General features: G+C 38.8%; 1 protein-coding gene across 1 annotated transcript; it reads right to left on the bottom strand.

The window, feature by feature from the left end:
• Positions 1-4,479: 4,479 nt before the first annotated feature.
• LOC576667 (uncharacterized protein C05D11.1) lies at positions 4,480-18,809 on the bottom strand. The gene is made up of 8 exons (XM_030989386.1): positions 18,632-18,809; positions 16,629-16,711; positions 15,969-16,127; positions 13,452-13,607; positions 11,809-11,985; positions 10,765-10,905; positions 10,296-10,498; positions 4,480-5,198 (listed from the first exon to the last, which is right to left on the bottom strand). The coding sequence occupies exons 1-8, from the start codon at positions 18,771-18,773 to the stop codon at positions 4,955-4,957; spliced, it is 1,305 nt and encodes a 434-aa protein (XP_030845246.1). The 5' UTR covers positions 18,774-18,809; the 3' UTR covers positions 4,480-4,954.
• Positions 18,810-19,274: the final 465 nt, after the last annotated feature.

Below are 19,274 nucleotides of genomic sequence, written 5' to 3'. Positions count from 1 at the left end.
CACCCCGGCCCTTACAATTTCGGCCCGAAAGTTGTGATAATTCAAATTATCACAATATTTGCCCCTACGCCCCTTTCAAAGGGATATGGGGGTCAAGATCCATCTAATGGCATGTATGGACATTCATTGTGGGGAAACTATCCTATTAAAAAAAATATATATTTTCCTCCAAAATGCTGAACCACCCCGACCTTCTAATTTCGGCCCGAAAGTTGTGATAATTCAAATTTTTACAATATTTGCCCCTACACCCCTTTCAAAGGGATATGGGGGTCAGGATCCATCTAATGGCATTTATGTACATTCATTGTGGGGAAACTAGCCTATTAAAAAAATATAATATTTTCCTCCAAAATGCTGAACCACCGCGGCCCTTATCATTTCTGCCTGAAATTGGTGTTTATTCAAATTATCACAATATTTGCCCCTACGCCCCTTTCAAAGGGATATGAGGGTCAGGATTCATCTAATGGCATGTATGTACATTCATTGTGGGGTAACTAGCCTAATCAAAAAACATAATTTTTTCCTTCAAAATGCTGAACCACCCCGGCCCTTACAATTTCGGCCCGAAAGTTGTGATAATTCAAATTTTTACAATATTTGCCACTACGCCCCTTTCAAAGGGATATGGGGGTCAGAATCGATTTAATTGCATGTAGGTACAATCATTGTGGGGAAACTAGCCTATTAAAAAAATATAATATTTTCCTCCAAAATGCTGAACCACCCCGGCCCTTACAATTTCGGCACGAAAGTTGTGATAATTCAAATTTTTACAATATTTGCCCCTTCGCCCCTTTCAAAGGGATATGGGAGTCAGGATCCATCTAATGGCATTTATGTACATTCATTGTGGGGAAACTAACCTATTCAAAAAAAATAATATTTTCCTCCAAATACTGAACCACCCCGGCCCTTACCATTTCGGCCCGAAAGTTGTGATAATTCAAATTTTTACAATATTTGCCCCTATGCCCCTTTCAAAGGGATATGGGGGTCAAGATCCATCTAATGGCATGTATCTACATTCATTGTGGGGAAACTAGCCTATTCAAAAAATATAATATTTTCCTCCAAAATGCTGAACCACCGCGGCCCTTATCATTTCTGCCTGAAATTGGTGTTTATTCAAATTATCACAATATTTGCCACTACGCCCCTTTCAAAGGGATATGGGGGTCAAGATCCATCTAATGGCATGTATGGACATTCATTGTGGGGAAACTAACCTATTCAAAAAAAATAATATTTTCCTCCAAAATGCTGAACCACCCCGAGCCTTCTAATTTCGGCCCGAAAGTTGTGATAATTCAAATTTTTACAATATTTGCCCCTATGCCCCTTTCAAAGGGATATGGGGGTCAGGATCCATCTAATGGCATGTATGGACATTCATTGTGGGGAAACTAGCCTATTAAAAAAAAATATATTTTCCTCCAAAATGCTGAACCACCCCGGCCCTTACAATTTCGGCCCGAAAGTTGTGATAATTCAAATTATCACAATATTTGCCCCTACGCCCCTTTCAAAGGGATATGGGGGTCAAGATCCATCTAATGGCATGTATGGACATTCATTGTGGGGAAACTATCCTATTAAAAAAAATATATATTTTCCTCCAAAATACTGAACCACCCCGACCTTCTAATTTCGGCCCGAAAGTTGTGATAATTCAAATTTTTACAATATTTGCCCCTACACCCCTTTCAAAGGGATATGGGGGTCAGGATCCATCTAATGGCATTTATGTACATTCATTGTGGGGAAACTAGCCTATTAAAAAAATATAATATTTTCCTCCAAAATGCTGAACCACCCCGGCCCTTACCATTTCGGCCTGAAATTGGTGTTTATTCAAATTATCACAATATTTGCCCCTACGCCCCTTTCAAAGGGATATGAGGGTCAGGATTCATCTAATGGCATGTATGTACATTCATTGTGGGGTAACTAGCCTAATCAAAAAACATAATTTTTTCCTTCAAAATGCTGAACCACCCCGGCCCTTACAATTTCGGCCCGAAAGTTGTGATAATTCAAATTTTTACAATATTTGCCACTACGCCCCTTTCAAAGGGATATGGGGGTCAGAATCGATTTAATTGCATGTAGGTACAATCATTGTGGGGAAACTAGCCTATTAAAAAAATATAATATTTTCCTCCAAAATGCTGAACCACCCCGGCCCTTACAATTTCGGCACGAAAGTTGTGATAATTCAAATTTTTACAATATTTGCCCCTTCGCCCCTTTCAAAGGGATATGGGGGTCAGGATCCATCTAATGGCATTTATGTACATTCATTGTGGGGAAACTAACCTATTCAAAAAAAAAAAATATTTTCCTCCAAATACTGAACCACCCCGGCCCTTACCATTTCGGCCCGAAAGTTGTGATAATTCAAATTTTTACAATATTTGCCCCTATGCCCCTTTCAAAGGGATATGGGGGTCAAGATCCATCTAATGGCATGTATCTACATTCATTGTGGGGAAACTAGCCTATTCAAAAAATATAATATTTTCCTCCAAAATGCTTTACCACCGCGGCCCTTATCATTTCGGCCTGAAATTGGTGTTTATTCAAATTATCACAATATTTGCCACTACGCCCCTTTCAAAGGGATATGGGGTCAGGATCCATCTAATGGCATGTATGTACATTCATTGTGGGGAAACTAGCCTATTAAAAAAAATATACATTTTCCTCCAAAATGCTGAACCAGCCCGGCCCTTACCATTTCGGCCCGAAAGTTGTGATAATTCAAATTTTTACAATATTTGCCTCTTCGCCCCTTTCAAAGGGATATGGGAGTCAGGATCAACCTAATGGCATGTATGTACATTCATTGTGGGGAAACTAACCTATTAAAAAAACTAGATGGAATTTTGATTGCGCGCAGTCGAAAATAATGCCTCCGCCATAGAGCAATTTAAACAAGTTTGGAGTTTAAATCTCCAGTGGTTCTTGAGATATCATGATAACAATCTCAATGTATGGAATTTCATAAGTTGACCTCAGTGACCCTTGACCTTTGACCTACGTGCTCCAAAATCTACTCAGATTGTCTTCCTATGGTGATACACACTATCATTATGTTTGAAGTTTAAATCTCCAGTGGTTCTTGAGATATTATGATAACAATCTCAATGTATGGAATTTCATAAGTTGACCTCTGTGACCCTTGACCTTTGACCTACGTGCTCCAAAATCTAATCAGATCGTCTTCCTATGGTGATACATACTATCCTTAAGTTTGAAGTTTTTACATCTCCAGTGGTTCTTGAGATATCATGATAACAATCTCAATGTATGGAATTTCATAAGTTGACCTCTATGACCCTTGACCTTTGACCTACATGCTCCAAAATGTAATCAGATTGTTTTCCTATAGTGATACACACTATCACTAAGTTTGAAGTTTAAATCTCCAGTGGTTCTTGAGATATCATGATAACAATCTCAATGTATGGAATTTCATAAGTTGACCTCTGTGACCCTTGACCTTTGACATACGTGCTCCAAAATCTATTCAGATCGTCTTCCTATGGTGATACATACTATCCTTAAGTTTGAAGTTTAAATCTCAAATGGTTCTTGAGATATCGCGCTAACAAACTCAATACAAGGAATTTCATAAGTTGACCTCTGTGACCTTTGACCTACGTACTCCAAAATCTAATCAGATCGTCTTCCTATGGTGATAAATACTATTCCCGAGTCTTAAGTTTAAATCTTAAATGGTTCTTGAGATATTGTGATAACGGTCAAACGGGACGGACGTACGGACGGACAACCCGAAAACATGATGCCTCCGGCACCACCTTCGGTGGCGGAGGCATAACAAAAAAGGTACGTGAAATTATCCATAAACATGTTCGTTTAGTTGCTGAAAATGGAGTACCAGCATAGACGTAGACGAAAATAGATCTAGTTGTCAGGGTGTCTGGTCGCGCACCCGATGTTGTGTGCTATAGTCTTCCCATAGAGATTACACGCAATGCAGTCTCTATGCAGTCTACGTGCATTGCGCGACCATGCAAAAAAAGTCAAGTTTTTTTTTTCAATTCGAAATTCAAACCTTTATCTGTTGTGATCCTGAAGGTGATACTCAATAAGTTGAGGTGTCATATGAAAGCGCAGGTTCTTCTCTCTATTCCCCACAGGGCCGGCCCACCCCCAAAATTGTAAAAATATCTTGCTTAGACTAGAATCTAGATCTAGTCTCCTCTCAAAGATACACTCATAAAAAACAACTGTGCAGATAAACTAGAGAAAGGCCAAGGTGGTGTCATTAGTTGACTCTTTTGTTTTCGGCATATAAAAGTATTAATGACTGCTTTAATATTCGAGAAATAGTTGTTTTTATACGCTCTCGGGAAGGTTACAATTGGGCTATCAGCACGCCTCGGGGCAATAGCACAATTTTAACCTTCCCTTGAGCGTATAAAAACAACTATTTCTCTCAAAGCAGTCATTAATACTATAATATAAAATTTGGGTTTGTTAGCAAGTTCATGTATCCTATTGGCTTAAAAAAAGGTGTGACGTGACACTCAGCTATTTTGAAATATAACAGCCTGGTAAAACGAGAACAAATAAGAATTACACTGTGCACCCCTCTTCCTTGTGCATACCCAATGCTTGCTTTGTCTTAGCTGTATGTGTCTGTTGTGAAGCCAAAATTAAGATGCATATGAAGACAACGATACTAAAGATGAATCGCTCATCCAATCTTCTGGATAACTGTACAGCTTTTGCCAATTCATATGAAGACCATGATACTAGAGATGCATCACTCCCCTGTTCATCTGTCTCATCATACATAAAATCACTCATGCATATAAAGACAATGATTCAAAAGATGCATCACTCATCTATTCCTCTATATCATTGTACAGAAAATCATTTCTGCATATAAAGACAATGATTAAAAAGATGCATCACTCACCTATTCCTCTATAACATTGTACAGAAAATCATTTAAAGACAATGATACAAAAGATCCATCACTCACCTCAACTTCTGTGTCATCGTACAGAAAATCCCCAATACACATGAAGGCAAAGGTCTCGTGTGGGCTATCTTCCATATGGTTGAGTGCTTCCAGGATTCTACGATGGATCACGCTGCTCATCCTCTCCATATCAATCTCTTCAGTCCCGTTCGATAGCTTAGCCAGAAGGGTGAACGTCCTATCTCAAAAAAAAAATTACATTGCTAGTTTTTGTTTAGATATATACTGGTAACTTTAAAAGTGTTATCTATTGTGCCTAACTTCATGATATTAGTTCCAACCAGTTCTAACATCAAATGACTAACAAATAATGAGTAACGAGCACATTAACCCCACCATAATCTTCAATCTTGCACTTCGCCAATAACAAAGGTCAAGGTAAATCTTTATCTCACACACTGGGCAAGTATCAGAATCACAGAAACGTAGAGCGGCAGAAGTGAGAGCAAGACGCCCTCACACACAGCCTGGCGGAAATCATCGGAATCGATGGATAGCGCCGATAAACCCAACAACAACAACAACCTAACATGTAAACATGAATATTCCAGCCATGGCTGTCTGTCATGTAAAATTGGATTTGTATGAACTATGTTTGTGCTATAATAAAAACCATTTTTGAATGAAATTGAATGAGTAACAGGTTTAATCAATTCAGGCTCATAATCACAGCAGTCCAAACGGACAGTGTTGGCACGAAGTCGACCTTTCTATACCAAACAAATGTAAATTCCTTTCAAGAAAACTCAAATCCTACTTGATCACGAGTGTTTGAAATTTTGAATTGTAAATTTGACTGCCTTGTATTGTCCTGTGGTAGGTTTGTGAGGGAACATCTATTTTTGTAAACAAAATATTTCATATATTTGTAATTATTTCTTCCTTTATAGTACTCTATTATCTTTTTAATTTTCTAAATTATATTGAATGTTCAATGCAACTTATTTTACCTTTATTAAAGGTGGTCGCCTCGACGAATCCTCATAGTTGTATATGGCCACCTAATTCCAATAATGCTCTATCTTGTATTGTTATCTGTTGTATTGTTTTATTGTTTTATCATTTTACCTCATTTTGAAATCTTGATGGATTTATACTGTTATTCTGTCATGATTGTATTCTGTTTTGTTTATTTTATTGGAATTGAATAAAAATTGAATTGAATTGAATAACAGAGGAAGAATCAAGCCCATAAAATATCAACAGCGTTAATTATGTGTGAAAATACTTTGTTTGTAACACTATATCTTTGAATTCTCTCATGCCAAAGGCTTATACTTGTCTTAAGACACATTTATTCAAAATTGCTTTTGATGATTATTAACTTACTCTGTTCACATTAATGTATATTTCATATGTAATGTAATATGTAGGTTTATTTGTAATTTTTTGTTTTGTTTTATATGTAATTGTTTTATCATTGTATTTTGGATGCTATAGCGCTTAGAGACTTCGGTGGTAAGCGATTTATAAGCAACGTTTTTATTATTATTATTTATTGATACTGGAACTAGATGGTTCCTGTATGGAATGGTTGTTAATTTTAGTGATAAAACTATAACAGCTAGTATTAATTTAACATCTCTAGGTAACTGTCTGAAAGTGGCAGAGTGGTCTCGCCGCCCGGCTGTGGAGGTGGTGTCGGGCCAACGACATTCTCCCAATCTCCTCCTACATTCCCGGGCAGGACAACCTCATAGCGGACTTTCTCTCTCGGGGCAAGTGTCTTCCCTCGGAGTGGTCGCTGAATCTCGAGGTGTTCGACCATCTCAGGGTGCCGTGGAACCGCCTCAAGATTGATTTGTTCGCCAACACCTTCAACCACCGCCTCCAGACGTACTGCTCGAGGGTACGGGATCCAGAGGCTTGGTCTCTGGATGCCTTCTCCCTACATTGGGGACAGTTTCGGGGTTAAACCTTTCCCCCCTTTCACCTGATCCGTCAGGTCTTAAGGAAGGTCAGGGAGGATTGGGCGTGGCCAAGGAGGTCATGGTTTCCTCTCCTTCTGTCACTGCTGGACGGGACGCCTTTCCCTCTCCCGCTGAGGCCGGACCTAGTGTCCCAGCCTCTGTCAGGGATTCTCCATCATTGTTGCGCGGTGCTCGTTGTCGGGGAGGATGCTAGTGCTTCGGCATTTTCTGAGAGAGCCTCACAGTTTACAGTCCAGAGTCGTAGCCTAAATATTTTACTCGTTTTTTTTTTTTAATGAATTTTTTGGAAACATGGCTTTATTAATTTGCAATCCCATATGAAGGGTGGTATTTATATTGAGATGAATGATTTGTTTTATATGTGGAGTCCTTTATTGTAATGGTTTATATTGGTATTGTTGTGGGGAAGTGGCTATGTTAAATGTATCACAAAATCTTTAAAAAGTTATTAATTGTATTTTATTGATATACATTGTATTTTGGGGTCTTTTCAGAAGTCGTTGATTTCAAAGTCAACCAAGAGACTGTTGACAACTTTATCAGGCCTAAAAGTGTGTCTGTTTCTGAAGCTTGGGGGAGCGCCCAAAAGAGACGAATGACCGTCGAAGGAGAGGTTATCAAGGGTTGTATTTTTCTGTTGTAAACTGATGTGGTAACAATTGTGACAAGAGGTCTTTAAAAGTCAGTGATGTTGAATTGTAAAAGAAGTTTTGTTCAAATTGTGAAGATTTCATGAAATATTGAAAAAGATATTTATTCATAAACATTTTATATCTTAAGATTTTAGTGTATTGTGAAGTATTCATTGTAATTCAAAGTTCCAATATTGGTGTTTTTTGTTAATTGCGATGTGTTTTTAATCGACTCTTGGCACTTCATTATAATTGAAATGTATATTTATTTAGAATCCGGGACGACTACCGGGGCCAAGTGGAGCAAAGACGCCATCTGCGGAGGCCAGGGCCAAGTGGACGAGACGAGCTGTGACCGGCATCAATGTCAGACGGGAAACTACCCATCCAGAATTATTTTGTTAAAGATAAGTTTAATTACCTACTGTATTTTTACTTAAGCCAAAACAAAGTGTGTTAAACAGGAAAAATGATTGGAAATTAAACGTTACAATTTAACTTTATTTTAACAAGCTTTATTTCCCTTTATTCTGTGTGTCCGTAGCAGTAATAAAAAATAAAAAAAAGTCACTCATGTGACAGTCACATGGACGACCCCTTCTCTTTTAAGGTCAATGGGGTGACAATTGACAATACCAATCCCCGGTCTGATGCCGACCTCACCTCTATGGAAATTGAGGCGGCTGAAAGGCAAGCTCCGAGCTGGGACGAGGGATTCACCCCAGCCGACTTCAGCTGCTGGAGGAGTCTCCCTTGCCCCTGCCTAAGCCCGGAGTACTCATACTCCCACTCAGGGGAGTAGGGGGAGGGGGCGTGGTGCACACCCACTCCGGGGGGTATGGGAGAGTTTGGTGCTCTCGAGAGCCCACTCATTCCGGAGGTTACCCTTCGTATACCATCCCACTATCCAGGTCTATTTACAAGCTAAAGACTTTTTTTTTTTTTTTTTATCTTTCGCTTGTTTTTATGGTCAGGAGGAATATGGGAAATAACAGGTATGTGCGTACGTCGGGTTACTTACTGGTTGCACGTACGTACGTACAAGCGTGCAGGTATATAAAGAGGCTGAAACCCGCCCTCGCTAGAACCCAGGTACACCACCAGAGAACACCAAGTACACAGTCATCTGCATCGCAGTTAACGTCAGTCATAGGAGAACTACATCGTACTACGGAGCAGTACTACAGTGCAGTTATCGGTGAGTCAATCCGAGTCATAGTATTTTACTATAGGTTATTTTGTTTACTATTATAATTTTGTTTGTGATTTTGTAGGTTTTTTTTTAACTTTTTCATGAGTAGTAATATTGAACCATTCGTGTGTTTTAATGTTCATTGGCTTGAGAACAAGTTGTAAACAATTATGTTAGACTAATTTTTTTTAATGAAGGTTTTGGAAATATGGCTTTATTAATTTGCAATTTCATATGAAGTGTGTTAATTATATTTAGGTGAATAATTTGTTTATATGTGGGGTCTTTTTTTAATGGTTTTTATTGGTATTGTTGAGGGGAGGTGGCTATATGTATCACAAAATCTTTAAATAGTTATAAATTGTATTTTTAGGTCTTTTCAGAAGTTGTTGACTTCAAAGTCAACCAAGAGACTGTCGACAACTTTATAAGACCTAAAAGTGTGTCTGTTTCTGAAGCTCGGGGGAGCGCCCGAAAGAGACGAATGACCGTCGAAGGAGATGTTATCAAGGTTTGTATTTTGCTGTTGTAAACTGACGTGGTGAAAATTGTGACAAGAGGTCTTTAAAAATTAGTGATGTTGAATTGTAAAAGAAGTTTTTTTCAAATCATGAAGATTTCATGAAATATTGAAAAAGATATTTATTCATAAACATTTTATATCATATTCAGATTTTAGTGTATTGTGAAGAAAGTATTCATTGTAATTCAAAGCGTCAATATTGGTATTTTTTGTTATTTATGATGTGTGTTTTTAATCAAATCTTGGCAGTTCATTATAATTGAAATGTATATTTATTCATTTTGCTTTTGAAGTGTAATACATTATTCTAAACAAATTTGTATATTTTGAATTGAATGCATGGTGTTTTGCGGGTAGGTCAACTGGTCCAAACGTCAGAATATAAAGGTCACATGATAACGTTAGGGCAGCTGGGAGATGACAGACACACAATAGGAGTAACACTTTGGGGCAAAAGTGCAACATTAGAGGTTATTAAGGGAGTGTCGGTAGAAGTGACAGCCGTCACCAGAGACGAGAATGGACTACAAGGGTCGGTGTTGACCAAAATTTTCAATTTACTTCTCATTACTATCCAATCCCTAATCTGACTAGGCCATACAATTGAAAGAATAAGCTACAGGATAAAGCAGATCCAAAGCAATATCTTCATTGGTCATTCTCAGTCCGTCTCCATCAATTCTGTTACCTCAGAAAAACACAATCTATGGTGCGGAGTCCCACAAGGCTCTGTCGCCGGCCCGCTACTCTTTATAATGTTTAGATCTGTCTTGCAAGATATCATAATACAAGCTTGGCATTTTAGTAGATCCCCAAATTTATGTACCCTTTTTCATTATGATTGTATCTTTTGTTATGACTATTACCATGTAAATTACGTTTCTATATTGTGTGTTTAGTTATAATTATTACCATATTCATTATGTTCAATTATGTTATCTTTGATAAAGTGGAAATAAAATGAACTTGAAAAACTTGAAATTAGTGATAACCTTACCTTCCATTGATGTCACCCAGTTTAGCTTTGGGAACGTTCTCAAACTTGAGATAGAGGCAGGAGGCTTTGGCTTCTATGATAGAGTAGCGCACCTTGCTGCAGTAGGCATCGGACAGCTCTACAAAGTCTCTCTGCAGAGGAGCTACCGAGGTGTCTGTCAGGTACTCAAGAAGAATCATCACTGCAGACATCCTGTACATATCCTGAAACAATAAAAATAATCTTGTCATACACTAATTCTGTCAAAAATTTATTCTTTAGCTTTTCATCAAGGTCTTTTGACGAATATGAGGAACAAGGAATGAACAAAGAATTTATCAACATTGATCACCCACCTGAGCATATGGACCCCTCCAGGCCAAGTAGACTATTCCATGTTTGGCATAGACTCTACCACTTTCTTAGATAGGGGGAGAGTAGAGTTTACAAGGAATAAACATAGAGAAGCTAATCAACATTGATCACCCACCTGAGCACGTGGACCCCTCCAAGCCAAGTAGATCATTCCATTGGATTCATCATCAGATGGGTACAGAACGGTCTCTACCACTTTCTCAGGCAGGGGTGGTACAGCAGACTGCCACGGGCGGACATGTGGGGGCAGGGCTCCCTGTGATACAATGAAAATAATACAAATAAAATTCAGTGAAACATGTATATCAACTCTGCTCAGGGAGACAAGAAAAAACAGTTCTTCAAATGCTGGTGGTCTGAATAGACAGGTTGCTTTAAAGCCACACTGTCCTGCTTGTAGCTACTTGCTCCCTCTGTATAGAAACAATGCCTAATCGGTGACCATTGGTCCCCCATGATCCTCTTTTTTCTTATGTTAATGGAGAGCTGAGTTGATGAGATAACCACCTGTCCAGTGACCTTGCAGGGTAGTTTAAACCCTTCCTATAAACTAGTAAAGATAAGCTTTAAACAAAACGAGTGGTCATTATAGATGGGTCATCTTTCTTATCAAATGGTTGCTAAAACAGTTTGACAATATATAATTTTAAGAGACAAAGTAAAATAAATAGAAACAGTTGTCCTTTTCATTTGTCCTCTTTTTAAAGGTCTACACAATGAGTATTTTGCCCAAATCGAATTCCTTGCTATACATAGAAAATATATATTCATTAGGTCAGATAAAAAAATAAATAATCTCAGGAAATGAACGGAATCAATGGATAATTTCTCTTCTATTTATCTTTTAAACAAATGGAGGTAGAAGATTCAAATTTTACGCCAAATGTTTCATACATATATTATGTAATCTTCATTACTTCTCTCTTTCTAAACGGTAGGAAACGTAAGGATTCTAGACAGTGCGTACGTGTGAAATATAACGATTGGCTAAAAAAAAATTTTAGATGACGGGTAACACATTTGGTTGTTCTCGTGAAATTCCTTAGATTTGATCTTCTGTTTAAACGGTTCTAAAGCCTTTAAGACTTTCTTGTGAAATACCTTAGATTTGATCATCTGTTCAAACGGTTTTTAAGCATTCAAGACTCTCATGAATTACCTTAGATTTGATCTTTTGTTCAAACGGTTCTAAAGCCTTGAAGACTTCCTCCGGTGCAACCTTTCCCGTGATGATCAGACACAGGTTTTCAGGACGATAGAAATCGCGATGGTAGTTGCGAACTTTCTCGTTCGAAGTTGTGGTTCGAAGATTGGACATGATTCCTCCTGTCTCCGACTGTTAACAAATTGACAGTGAGTACAAGATAACAGTCAAATGACAATATATCAGCCTTTTGAGAAGCATAACTACGAAGATGGAAACAAATTTAAATAATTAGGCAAAAAGTGATTAAATTGTGCAAGAAATCTACAAGAAGATCAATCCATTTGCAGTATGTTATTTAGGGTAAATTAGATTTCCAGTTATTCTGGTCTAAACTTTGAATGCTCCAGAGAAAATCAGACACATATATATGCTCACCTTGGCAGTGAATTATCTCTTTAGCAGTGCTCAGTCCCTTTTTCATTGGAATTTTTTTGCATGGTCTTGAAACAAATAATGCACGGTCACATGGTTTCATCTACCCCAGTAGATTGCCTCTATTCTCGAATTTATATTATAATTGTAAACACAAAGACCAGGAACATTCCTGAATAGTACGTGCCGAGTTACTTGTACAGGATTGTACTGGCATTCAATGCATCGTACAACCAACACTTTCAAGGCATTTATAACTTTTATGAATCTGGACTCTTAGCAGATTCACTTAAAGGTACTATGTCCCTTTTGCAGCCAACCTCAAATTCTGTAGAACTTTGCAGGAATTATGAATATGTCATGTATGTCCTATCTGTGAAATGGAAACATTAGCAGTGTCCTCATATTCAAATTATGCAAGGAAACCCGTTTACTTGCTAGACTTCACTGTCAGACACTATTGAGTGACTGACTGGCTTTTTTTCTTCTTTGGTAATAACATAAATGAAAAGAGTTGTAAAGGGTACATGAGCAGTTGTCTACATCAATAACCCACTTCTTGTGATGGCCAAGATTAAACTGATTGAATCTTTGTGCAGCATAAAACGTATGACCATTCGGTACAATTGTCTGAAAATCAAGACTATTACTTTTGGGCTCTATAGCCCTAAAGTCGATTTGACAACCAATAGTCGTTATTTTCCCACTTGAAGACATTTTCAAGCCCCACCTTTTTTATGGAAGTTCTAAATTAGTATTATCTTTCAAATTCAGTTGGAATTTAACTTTTTCATTTTTTTGGCCTGCAAATGGGACATAGTACCTTTAAAGAGAAGGTTGAGTTCTGGTCAAGTGATTGAATTGTGAAAGAAATGTTGTGAAATCGATCAGAAAAAATTGATCATCTAGCATATAAGTATTAATGTGTATTGCAAAGTTCTGGAATCATCAAAATGCTAAGAAATTTGGCCCAGTCTTGGTAGAGTTACAAGCACTGTACACAGAAAGATGTATATGGGACTAAACGAACACGTGGCGAAAAAATCTGTCCCAATATTTATGATGTTACATGCCATATTTTGAATATTATCTTTGAAAGGCCATACTTTTTAGGGAACATGTTTTATCTGATGTTCATCCACACTTGCAATGATAACGCTCAAATTAACACCAATTATTTTTCACCTGTTCCCAGATCTCAACCTTCTCTTTAAGGTACTTACCTTGTACCCGCAGTGACCTGGATACATCTTTCTCAGCATGGCTAGGTGACATCTTGACTCCCCTGCATTCTCCCTCCCTTGCATCTCACAGTACACGACCCCCGCATCCTCTCCTTCTCCATTAACGTGATGCACTTCAGTGGTGTATCCAGCATCCTGCAGGGAAAAAAAGAGAACTTTAGGGAATTGTTCACCTAAAATAACAGAATACTGTACACTAGATGGAACGTCGACTGCGCACAGTTGAAAATAATGCCTCCGCCATACAGCGATTTCACAAACCAAAACGGATATTTAGCCTAATCCAAGCTGTAAAAGGGCTCTCAACTCAAATCATATACTAAACTGTAGATCATGTGGATTAAAATGTACTGGACAAAAGGTGTGGAATTGCCATTATACCATTGATAAGAGCTACAAAAAGCAAGTTCACTATCATTCATGACTCTGATGACTAAGTCACTCAAGTTTATAGGTAAGTGTTTTTGTGATCAGAAAGGGTCGGAGACTACACGTCTTCTTCCTTGTATGAACAGCTTTCAACTCACAAAGCCCCAGAGCCCTCGAAAGGGCAATGAACTCTCAGTATTAGCATGGCAAATCATCATGTCACAGAATCACTCATGAAAACTCTTTCAAAACTCAAATATAGTCGTAACACAAGGCTCCTTGAAACAGTATAATTGTGATATAATGTTTCTACAAGCTTGAACGAAGAGATGTTACATCTCTTCAATAAAACTAGATGGAACTTCGACTGCACTCTGTAAAAAATGATGCCCCCGCCATAGAGCGATTTCACAAACCAAAACGGAGGCAATTTTTCAAATTCAAGTTTAATTGTAATCCATTAACAGGTTCCCAGAATATCTTGATTACGAGCTATTTTTCATATACATGTATGACCCTTGTGTATCTTTGACCTCATGACCCTAAAATCTAATCAGTTCATTGGCTTTAATAGCAAGTATATACATGTCCTGCGTTTGATGGTAATCTGTCCATCGGTTCTAATGATGTGATCACGAGCTATTTATGCATACATAATGAGCCCTGTGACGTTTGACCTCGTGACCCCAAAATTTGATCAATTCATTAGCTCTGCAAGAAACATACATGACCTAAGTTTGGCAGGAATCAATCAATCGGTTCTTGAGATAAAGAGATCACGAGAACGGGATGTACACCTGTACAGACGTACGGATGGACGGATGGACGGACGGACAACCCAAAAACATAATGCCTCGGGCTACATGTATCATTACGGCATAAAATTGGTTTCTTCCCTACCTTGTCTCGTAGCAACACCTGTTGAAACCGACACTTGGGACAAATTATCTCACAATGTGAATAATAGTAGTCGTTCAAATATTGCACAATACCCGTAGAAAGAATATGTAAGACTATATACAAAGTAATGTCGCTTCTTTACGGATGAAGTAAGTGAGGAGAAACTCATAATCTCATAATAAAGTAATAAGGCCTTGGAACCGAGTAGAGAAACAAGCAAAGAAGTAGGACATGAATTGAGATGAAGCTGAATTAGCTTTGGTGTAGACTCAAGACTCTCTCTAGAAGACGTGTGCTCTATAAGAACAGCTCAGGAGAAGTGATGAATATAGGTGTGGCAAGCAAGCGTAATATGCATGCTATACCAGTACCTTGGGTGGCTGCACATCCCAACACATAGGGTGTGGAATGTGCTTGCAAGAATAACTGCACATCCCAATACAATAAGGCTTAGAATGTGCTTGCCAGAGAAAGTATGTGTGGCACTCTAATTATGTTACAGGTGTCACTAAAGAAATGGGTGACAATTGAATAAAAGGCCTAAAGTTCTTCTTTAATAGGTCAACCCACTACACATGCATACAATGTACACATTCATGTGTCCACCATCCTGCACTAATAAAAAGGAAAATATGAAGACTTTTTCTTACAAAATAGAATACCACAACCTATTGAAGGCAATGTACATGTTTCTGGCATCCTACATTAAAAAAACAATACCAATTCAGCAATGTCACTATGAATATGACGGACAAAGAAATACAGTTCCTCATTCTACCCTCAACAGTTGATGTGGTAGACAAAGGAACATCCATTCACTGCTATTATGTAAAAATGTGTAGAACAGGTGAATATGCATGTGACACCTGTTCTTCACATTTTTACATAATAGCAGTGAAGGGATATTCCTTTGTCTACCACAGCAATTGTTGAGGGTAGAATGAGGAACTGTTTATTTTGTCCTCTTTCTTTGTCCGTCATGTTCATAGTGTGTACAAGTATAAAGTGGTACACGTACATTGATAAACCCTCTACTGCCATTTCTCTCCACTGGAAAGAAAAAGGGAAAGAAAAAAGGTAAATGATAACTGAATATCATACGAGGCAAAATGGAATGTCGTCAGAAAACACAATGTCCTTATCGGGAACTCTTACTACTAGTACTAGCAGTCATCACATACACATAAAAATTGAAATATACCCCTGGCAGAAAGACGATGCGCTTACCGTGAGTGTCGGGTAGAGAACATGATCGAGGTAGATAGGCATTAGATTGATGAAGCCTTGGCTACCGGCGGTCATCACTGTGTAGCAAGTATGGTCAGTATCGGTCCATGCGTTGGTTCCCTGAGCCAAACAACGATTGGCTAGCATGTCCAACACACCCTGAAATAAAACATCAACAGAAATTTTAATGATTTGATTTTTTTTTCTTCAAATTGACACTTGCATTCTTGAGCCATATTTCCTTTAGAATTTTTTTTTCTCCTGTATCTTACTTTCTCTTTGTTTTTTCCTTCTCTCTGACTTTCTGAATTTTTTTTTTTCCTTCCTTTGTTTTTCCTTTCAATTTTGTAATTTCTCTTTTTTCTATATAATCATGTACCAGTTCAGTAATTCAGACATAAATAAAAAATTTAAAAAAAACTTACTGGAAATCACAAGTTGCATAAATATATGGGAGCCATATGATATTGTCATTATCATTTCTCCCCCTCCTTCTCCTTCTTCTTTCTTTTTTCTTCTTCTTCCACCTTATTCTTGCTGGTGTTCTTCTTAGGAGAAGTAGTACTAGTAATAGTAGCAGTAGTATTGTCAGTAAGCAGTATTCTATTCTTTTATCATTAACACCATTACTTGCATAGTACAAACATTTCAACCTCTCACCTTAAAGGGGTACTCTTCACTGCCGAGGAAGATGAGATGTTCCAGGGTATGGGGCAGTCCATCATCATCATGAGCTTCAGTGGCTGAGGAAAAAATAAAAAACAAAAAATGATACACAGAATTAGAGTAGTTCACCCATGATGCATAAAAAAGATTAAGTATCTAATTAAGAAACCAATTAGGCTAGTACAAATCTTCTATTTGGGAGATTGTCTCTAATTTTTCAGAGACTTTCTTGAAGACTTTTGGTGGCCCATTTCCTCCATTTACAATTGCTGCAAAGGGATTACCTCTGCTCAAAATGAAATATTGTAAGACTCACACAAGAACAAAACTAGTCTGACATGATTCTGGACTTGAGCTGCGTTGCACTGCACTACATCTTCAAAATGGCTGCCAAGATGGCTGACATGCAATCCATTTACAATAACAACCAATCACAAGATTGTACATGAATAATTTAACCAATAAATAAAAAGCCTCAGGAAAGATAGAGTGCCATGTGTCTATATAGTTAGCTAGATTGAATCCAATATATAGGGAGAGTGTGTGTGTGTGTGTGTGGTGCTATGGCAGGTATTAAATGTTGAATGAGGATGAATGAATAGGGACAGAACAATAAAAGCCAAGAGCTTACACTAACAACATGACTGTAAAAAGTGAATATGCATGTGACACCTGTTCTACACATTTTTACATAATAGCAGTGAAGGGATGTTCCTTTATCTACCTGAGGAACTGTATATTTTGTCCGCTTTCTTTGTCCGTCATGTTCATAGTGTTAACAGACATCAGACAATGAATGTAGGTCAGGAGTGTACTGAAGCATAAACAGAATGGAAATCTGGATCAGTAAACTTAAAACATGAGGAGCTCATTAAAATGAGCAGATAAAGATAGATTCCTGATGAAAAATTTGACTTGGGAAAATGGCTATGGTGTTTCTTTGTAAGCTAAACCTTAGTCTCCAAAATGGGAGACATTTGACTCTCAAAAAAGATAGAGTCCGGGGGGGGGGGGGGGGGGGGGGCTACTCACATATTAGGACATACTGGGGTGTGCCGCTCTAATGGGTCACTCCTAAACATGGGTCCCATTTTCAACAAAAATACCATTTGAAAAATTTGCAAAAACCACCCGAGTATTGGTTTTTTTCGAGAAAAATCCCCCGAAATGACCCCTAATAATGGGTCAGGGTTTCGAGGCTGGTCTAAACCAAATCTGAGTATCCCCCCGGGATAGAGACTCCCATTCCCAAATCAGCCGTTAAATGCCAGCACGACTTCAACAATGTAGAGGTGTTGTGGTCGAGTGGATACGTCGCCGGACTGTCGATCACAAGGTCCGCGGTTCGAGTCCCGCCGCCGCACTAATGTCCTTTGGCAAGACATTGATCTACATTTGCCACACTCCACCCAGGTGAAGTAAATGGGTACCTGGTAGGAATTTATTCCTTGAAATGCTAGAGCGCCGTATGGCAGCCGTGCTAAAGCCAGGGTAATAATCGGGAGCGCCAGGAGGGTCAAATCTGACTGACATGAGCGCTATACAAGAACCCACTATTATTATTATTATTATACAACTTAAGTTCAAGTTCAAGCAGGTAGCATTGACACAGACATTCACTATTCAGTGGCAAGCTAATTCAATCACCCCAATGAGCACAGCATTCATATAAATATCACCTCATCATAATTATTAATCCGTCCATCCTTGCATAGCAACATGCAAACCTCATCATAATTATCATTCCATTCAGCCTTGCATAGCAACACGGAGCGTCCATAACCACCGGTCGCTATCCACCACCGACACACCTAATTACCCGCCGCGACGCTGCCGTACCCCTTCGCACACAACCATCGACTTCGTATAACGTCCACTGTACTGCACGTGTGTATCGCGTATAGATAGTGTGTGTACTACCCATACACTACTGTGCAGTGCATTCGAGACTTCATTATCTCCAATCACAATTTAATCTATAACTTCACTTTACTCACCTAAAACAAAGTAGCCATTCACAAGAGGACCTTCTACCTGGGCTAGACATACTGTCAGACCAGTTTCAGTCGATCTATACTTTGTGACAGGCACAATTCCGTTGGAAACAACGTCGGAAATTTTCTCGAAATTGGCTGCCATTTTGCATAGGCTGATGATTATAATGAGAATGAATCGAGGATCGGCGCCGCCGCGGCTCGTACTGGGGGGGGGGGGGGGGGTGGGGGAGGGGGAGGGGGTGAGGGGGAGGTGGGGGTGGGGCTAAATGGCAAGGAAAGTCGTCTCATATCACCGACATTTTGTGTAATCATGCTGAAATTAAATGTTAATCAGGTTTTTATGTACTATGTTTTTGTCGAATGCAGTAGCCTACGCAATTGTCTACGATATGGGCGGCGACAATTGCAGGGGAATCCAAGGGGCGTGGGGGCGCAAGAAAGAAAAAAAATCACATAAATGTTCAGTTTACGCATTCAGAAATGCCTCAGAATGTACCCTAGAGCATCTTCCCGACTCCCGCCCCATCGGCGTAAAGGAACTTTTTGAACATCGTGGATCCGCCCTAGCTGCACTGGGCCTGGGGGGGGGGGGGGGGGTGGGTCAGATGGTGCACATTTTGTACCCCCTTATTGCTCGTATTGA

The sequence above is a fragment of the Strongylocentrotus purpuratus genome, unplaced genomic scaffold (assembly GCF_000002235.5).
Source record: "Strongylocentrotus purpuratus isolate Spur 01 unplaced genomic scaffold, Spur_5.0 spur5_scaffold_18, whole genome shotgun sequence".
Taxonomy (NCBI): domain Eukaryota; kingdom Metazoa; phylum Echinodermata; class Echinoidea; order Camarodonta; family Strongylocentrotidae; genus Strongylocentrotus; species Strongylocentrotus purpuratus.
The sequence above is the reverse complement of the archived record's forward strand: the minus strand, read 5'-3'. Positions and strand labels throughout refer to the sequence as shown.